General features: G+C 45.4%; 1 protein-coding gene across 1 annotated transcript; it reads right to left on the bottom strand.

Annotated features, from left to right (window-relative positions):
* Positions 1-983: 983 nt before the first annotated feature.
* Positions 984-2,011, bottom strand: Imp3 (IMP U3 small nucleolar ribonucleoprotein 3). The gene has a single exon (XM_008844883.2). The coding sequence runs from the start codon at positions 1,952-1,954 to the stop codon at positions 1,400-1,402; it is 555 nt and encodes a 184-aa protein (XP_008843105.1). The 5' UTR covers positions 1,955-2,011; the 3' UTR covers positions 984-1,399.
* Positions 2,012-7,338: the final 5,327 nt, after the last annotated feature.

The following is a 7,338-nucleotide window of genomic DNA, read 5'->3' on the forward strand; positions in this document are numbered from 1 at the left end:
CACTTATTTTGTGAGTACCCACCGAATACCATACAGGTCCTGGGAATCAAATTTAGGTTGTCAGCCTTGAGCCATCTCTTCTGCTACTTCTCTGGTTTCTTTCTTTTTTTTTTTTTTTTTAAAAAAGTTATTTTTAGTTTATGTGTATGAGTGTATTGCCAGCATGTAAGTGCAGCCATATCGTGCAATGCTCTCAGAGGTCAGAAGGTGGCCTCGGATCCCCTGGAACTGGAGTTACAGACGGTTGTTAGATGCCATGTGGGTGCTGGGCATCGAACCCAGGTCCTCTGCAAGAGCAGCCAGTGCTCTTAACTGCTGAGCCATCTCTCCTACACATTTCTCTGGTTTAGTTCTAGAGAAGGCACATATACCTAAGCCATAACGGGGCGGTAGCACACACTGTAATCTCTGCACTAGTGAGGCTGAGGCAGTAGATAAAACCTGTCTTAATAAAGCAAAAAGAGACCCCCAACTCAATTTACAGTTCAGTATTCTATTTTTATCTGGGCTAAAACTTGATACTCCTTCACCAATTCTATCATGTTTCTTTGCTTATGTTTTTGAGTAGGGGTTCTTAGGACTGAACCCAGGACCTTGCATATAACACTACCCACACATTCTACCATCCCTAAGAACACTTGTTTTTAGGAATCCTCTGGGTTACTTCTAACTGCTAGATGTCCAAGCTGCAGGGTAATCATTTCCTTAGGCAAACACTTCAGGCCTTTAATATGGTATTTCCTGGGGCTGGAATGTCAACAGGAAGTCCTGTGGATAAAAGCTCTGCCAAAACATTCATTCTGAGAAAAGGACTAGTAAAGAAACAAATCTGCCCAGCATGTACAACATCCTGCAGCCTCCATGAGAGGCCCTTGCAGCTGACCTCACAGCTATAATGCTGTTCCTTTTCTCCCGGTTCATGAGCTTGCAAGACCGGCATATGACTATATAGGAATCCCGTACTAAGACTGGACAGGCAAAAATTTGCTTACAAGGCAGTCGGGCCATTTATTGGTATTAAGAAAGGATTTCTTTAAATGAGGGCGTGGACCCTGAGCATTCAAGTCTCACCCACTTTATGAAAAATTGGGCCCACATTCTCAAACTTACAGTCCTACTTCAAGGTCAGAGGGAAGCCGCAGTGTTCTTGCTTCTACACCACAAGGTTTAAGGCGCAAGAAGCTAACAATCCCTACCCAGTGCAGTACAAAATTTCTTCCCACTATCTCCAGTTATTTAATTATCCACTCTTCATCCCCAGCTCTGTGACCCCTAGTTGAGCAGCCAAGTTCTTAGGAATCCAGGAATGGCCGACAGGTTCTCGGGGTCAGCACTCAGTATCTTCAGCCATCAGCTCAGTCTCCCCCTCCGTAAAAGATGGCCGTGGCGAGCACACCCGTTAGGCATCCAGATCAAAGTCGTCGCGCTCCTCGTTGTACTCCAGTACGTGCCGTTTGATCTTGGATGAGTCGACCCAAGTGATAAAGTCCTCCATGCTGCGCGTGACAAGAAAGGCGGGATCCGTAACCAAGTCTGGGCCCACGCGGACGTGGCCCTGTTCCACGAAGGCCACGGCGGCCTGGAGGTGCTGCGCCATGCGAAGTTTGAGGAGCAAAGTAGGCAGGCGGCGGCGGCAGAAGGACGAGGCTGTGACAAAGTCGCAGAGCTCCAGCGAGCCCCGCGTAGGCACCAGGCCGAGTGCATACAGTTTGTCCAGCAGCGCGGCCGAGGCGCGCACGCGAAACGGGTCCGGTTCCGGCAGGTCGCGCAGGCGGCGGGCAACCTCGCGCACCGCGCGGCTCAGCTGGTTGTAGCGCGTGTACTCCTCGCGTCGCTGAAGCCCGTATCGCCGCAGCACGCGGAGCTCGTGCAGGTTGTGGTCGGTCACCTCCCAGTTCAGGAAGTCCACCTGCTTCAGCAGCTTCTGCTCATGGAACTTCAGCTTCCGCACCATGATGGAGGCAGCCGGAGAAAGCCAAAAAGTTCCGACCACAGCGTAACTTCCGCTTTCTCTAGCCAAGGCCCGGCCGCGGGGAAATCTGGGCCAATAAAAAGATGTAAGCCACGCCCCCTTTTTCATTGGCCCAAACGAGACACTTCCTGTGGGATGAAACCGCCCCGGGAAGTGGAAGGAGAAGGTCCTGAGGCGTTTTGTGGAGAGTGCGTGGTCTTCGGCACCAAGAATTTCCTCTCAGGTTTCTGCCCTCTGGGGACTCTCGAGAGAATCTGCACCTCAAGAGCTGAAGACATCAGTTTCTGGAGACAGGGCAACTGCCTTTGGGTTTACTATGCCGAGTGGCGTGGGTTCTACAGCCCCGCGGAAGCTTCTCGCGGAAGCTGACAGTTCCAGGAGCTGATGAGTAGTCCTAGTCACTGTCCACCAGCATTCTGGTCCGTCACTGGGCTGTGCAGCACCGAAACTATTACTTGCTGATCTCCTGGCTGCTTCCTAGATGCACGTAATAGGAATGCGGAGTGGCCTGGATATCTTTTACTTTTTTGAGACACTGTCTGCCTAGTTAGCCCAGGCTGGCCTCCATTGCCCAGAGTGCTGGTATTCCAGGCATGAGCCATCATGGTGGGCTTATTTTAGAGAGAGAAGTTTTGCGCTCCAGTGATCCTCCCGCCTCAGCCTAGCTGAGATGCAGTTTTGGCTAGCCTTGGCTTGTAAATTACATGAGTGTAGCACTAGGACGCTAATCCTATTTTGCTTAGGTCTGTGCCGCCACCTAGCTTCTTCGCTGATCACTTTGTTTTATTTTGTTTTTTATTGTATTTTTTTTTTTTTTTTTTTTGAGACGGTCTTCCTGTAGCTCCGGCTGGTCTGGAACTCACTTTGTAGACCAGGCTGGCCTTGAACTCAGAGATCTGCCTGCCTCTGCCTCTGCCTCCCAAGTGCTGGGACTAAAGGCATGTGCCACCACACCCAAATGATAAAGGTATTTTTTTAAGCAATGGTTTCATCATCATATGTGTATCTCTAGATGTACTGTAGATCTTTTTTATTTTTTATTTTTATTTTGTGCTAAGGATTGAGCCCAGAACCTTCATATGCTAGACAGATGCTTTACCACTGAGGTATACCTGAAGCCCTGTAAAACCATTTATTCAAAATGTAGTCTGTGGGTCAGCACAGAGCTTGTCGGAAACGTAAATCTTAGGCTCTATTCATGATTGTAAGATTTATTTTTGATTATTTGTGTATCTGTATGTAAGTATAACATGTGAGTGCAGACTCCCACAGAGGACAGAGGTTTAGGATCCACTGGAGTTGGCTTTACAGGCTGTTGGGAACTTCCCGACCTAGGTGCTGGGAATTGAACCTGGGTCTTCTAGGAGAGTAGCAAGCACTCTTAACCACTGAGCCATTTCTCCAGCCCATCCTGATTAAAGAATCAGAGTTTGCATTTTATCAAGTTCCTGAGATTATTTGAGTACATAGACATTTAAAAGAAATGCTCAGTAGATGACAACATTCTTTATGGAGTTTGTTTTACATAGCTATAATTGCCTTTACCCTGCTGTACAGTATTAATTTATTCATCCACTTTCCTATTGGATTCTTTTGTGATTGGTTCTGGATTTTTTTTTTGAGGGACTCTCTTTAGCAAGAATGCCCTTAGTATTCTTTATTCTTACATGTATCTCCTGTTGCACATATGCAATATTTTCCAGGATATATTGAAGTAGAATTGCTATTTAACCTTACTATGTACCAGTTTACCCTCCTTTGGCAGGCACCGGAGTTCCCTCTGTCCCTCATCTTCATGGATGCTTGATTGCTAATTTAAAAGGCTTTGAGAAGTCTCGCTCTGTAGGGTGCCCCCCCCCCCAAGACAGAGTCTCCCTCTAGCCGGAGCTGGCCTGGAACTCACTATGTGACCAGGCTGGCCTTGAACTCACAGAGATTTGCCTGACTCTGCCTCCCAAGTGCTGGGATTAAAGGTGTGGACCACCACACCCAGAGTGCCTGCCTGAATCTTACTCTATAGCCCAGACTGCCCTAAACTCAACAGCAGTTTTCCTGCCTCAAGTCTCCTGAGTGCTGGGAAATTTGTATTTTCTTAGTGAATAAGTTTCATATGTTTCCTCTCTTGTGAAATACCTCTTCATGTCTTTTGGTTATTTTTCTTTTGGAATAAATACAACAACGACCTCCCAAAGATGTCCACTTTGCCAGGCATGGTGGTGCACACATTTAATCCCAGCACTCAAGAGTCGGAGGTAGGTGAATCTCTGTGAGAATGAGGCCAGTCTGGGCTACATAGTTCCAGGCCAGCTGAGGCTACCAGGAGATCCTCTTGTCAAAAAAACAAGCAACTGGCAGGGGGTAGTGGCACACACCTTTAATCCCAGCACTAGGGAGGCAGAGGCAGGCGGATCTCTGTGAGTTCAAGTCCAGCCTGGTCTACATAGTTCCAGGACAGCTGGGGCTACAGGGAGACCCTGTCTCAAAAAGACCAAAATATAAATAAATAAATAAACATATCTCAGCTGGGCATGGTGGTGTAAGCCTTTAATCCCAGCACTCCAGAGACAGAGGCAAGCAGACCTCTGTGAAATGGAGGCCACCTGGGACAAAAAAAAAAAAGGGACTGAAGATGTTCTGTAATGAAGCACTTGCTGAGAGTGAGCAAGGCCCCAGATTCAATCCCCAGCACTGCAACAAAATGAAGGGGAAGTTTCTTGAGGTGGGGAGATTATTCTGATGGGTTCCCTGTAATCACAAGAGCACTGTAAGTAAAATAGGGACTCAGAAAGTCAACAGTGATGTGATGATGAGAACAGAAGTTTGAGTAATGTGATAACTGACTCTAAGGTGAAAGGACCAAGAGATGTGGCAGCCTTGGGGAAGCTGGAAAAGGCAAGGAAACAGACTGTTCTCTGGGGAAGGAACATAGACTATGGAGACCTTGATCTTAGTCTGGTGAGACCCACTTTAGATTTCTTGTTTCCAATTACAAAATGCTAAATTTGTATTTTTGGTCTTTTTGAGATAGAGTTGCCCTTGTAACCCCAGCTGTCCTGAAGCTATGTAGACCAGGTCCGCCTGCCTCTGCCTCCTGAGTATTGGGATTAAAGGCATGTGCCACCATGCCCTGCCCAAATTTGTATTTTTTTAAGTTAGTTATTTATGGGGAGGGGGGCACATGCCACAGGGAACATGAGGAGGTCAGAGGACAACTTCTGGGAGTTGACTCTCCCCTTCCGCTGTGTGGGTCCTGGGAATTGAATTTAGGTCCTTAGGCTTGGCAGCAAGTACCTTTTACCTGTTGTTCCATCTCACTAGCCCCACACTTTTATTTTATTTTATTTTATTTTTATGTGTGTGTAAATACACCTGGGTCCTGCGGTGCCCAAGGAGGTCAGAAAGGGGTGTTGGACGTCCTGGAACTGGAGTTATGAATGGTTGTTAGCTGCCATGGTGAGTGCTGGGGTTTGAACCCAGGTCTTCTGCAAGAACAGTCAGTGCTCTTAACTGCTGAGTTATCTCTCCAACCCTCACATATATTTTTAATTAATTTTTATTTGACAATTCCATAACATATAAATGTATTTTCATATTAAAATTTGAATTTAAAAATATTTTATTATTTTTTCCTCTTTTCAATATTTTTGAGATACAAAATACATGTTATTAATAACTTCACTTTATTTTTCAGTGTGTTATTTGTATTAGAAGGTGTGGATGTACATATTTGTTTTTTTGTCAGAACATGTACATTTCTCTGGAGACCTCTGGTGCCCACTCCCAATTTTTTTTTTTTTTTTTTTTTTTAGGCCCCATCTCTCACTGGGACCTAGAAATCAATTCAGCTAGGTTGACTGGATCAAAGCAGTCCAGGTAGAAGCTGTCTCACCTTCCTTGGTTCTGAGATTACAAATGTATACAACTATGAATAAATTTTTCTTTGGATGCTAGGGATTCAAAACAATATTTTATTATTTTTATTTTATGTGTATGGATGTATTGCTGCCTGTATGCAAATGCACCTGTGTTGTACAATGCCCGAGAAGGTCAGAAGAGGGTATCAGATTCCTTGGAACTGGAGGCATGAATGGTTGTTAGCCATCATATAGGTGCTGGGAATTGAACCCAGGTCCTCTACAAGAGCAGCTAGTGCTCTTAACCACTGAGCCATCTCTCCAGCCCTAAAATTTGAATTAAAAAAAAATTTTATGTATATGAATGCTTTGCCTGTATGTATGTAATGCACTGTATGTTCAATACTCATGGCAGCCAAAAGAGGGCATAGATACCCATTTTAAGTCTTCCACCAGCTTCATTCCAGTTTCCCATAAATTGGGACCAGAAATGACAGAATGTGAAGAACAGGTCATCCTAGCCCAAAAAGGGAATCCACCTCACACCTTATGGGGACAGAGACCCTCCAGAAAGCTGAGGTAAGAGCCAGAGAAATGGCTCAGTAGTTACAAGCACTTGTAGCACCTGGGTTGGCATGGTAACACACCTTTAATCTAGTACTATGGAGGGAGAGGCAGGCGAATCTCTTGTGAGTTTGAGGACAGCATGATCTATGTGTACACAGAGTTTAAGGACAGCCAGGGCTGCATAGACTCTATCTTCCCAAATTAAATCAATAAAATAAAAAATAAATAACTTGTTGCCAAGCCTGATGACCAGAGTTCGACCCCCAAAATGTACATTGTGGAAGAAGAGAACCAACTCTCACAAATTGTCCACTGACCTCCAACACACATTGTGGCATTTCCATGTGCATGCACACACAAAATAAGTAAAAGGTAATACAAATTTTTTAAAATTAAAAAAAAAATCATGCTGATTGCTGTGTTGGAAACAGACTGCAAAGGAAGCAAGAATAGAAACAGAAACCATATGAAGGCTGCTGCAGTGATCCAGGTGAAAGAAGGGACCAGAAAAGCAGTAGTCAGATTCTGGCATAAGGGGAATGAATGACAGGGGAATGGAGAAATGGCTCAGAGGCTAAGAGCACTGGCTGTTCTTGCAGAGGACCCAAGTTTAGTTCCTAGCACCCTCACAGAAGCTAACAGTCGTTCCTAACTCCAGTTCCAGGGGATCTGATGCCTTATAGCCTCTGCAGGCATTGCACACATGTGGTATACTTACATACATGAAGGCAAAATATTTGTATGCATAAATAGAAAATACAAATAAGGGGCTGGAGAGATGGCTCAGCAGTCAAGAACACTGGTTCTTGCAGAGGACCCAGTTTTGTTTCCCAGTATCCATACGGTGGATAACAACCACCTGTAACTCCAGTTCCAAGGGATGCAACTCCCTCTTCTGACCTCTGTAGGCATTGCATGCATGGTTGTACCTACATACATGCAGTC

This window comes from Nannospalax galili, unplaced genomic scaffold (genome assembly GCF_000622305.1).
Source record: "Nannospalax galili isolate Female #2095 unplaced genomic scaffold, S.galili_v1.0 scaffold1622, whole genome shotgun sequence".
Classification (NCBI taxonomy): domain Eukaryota; kingdom Metazoa; phylum Chordata; class Mammalia; order Rodentia; family Spalacidae; genus Nannospalax; species Nannospalax galili.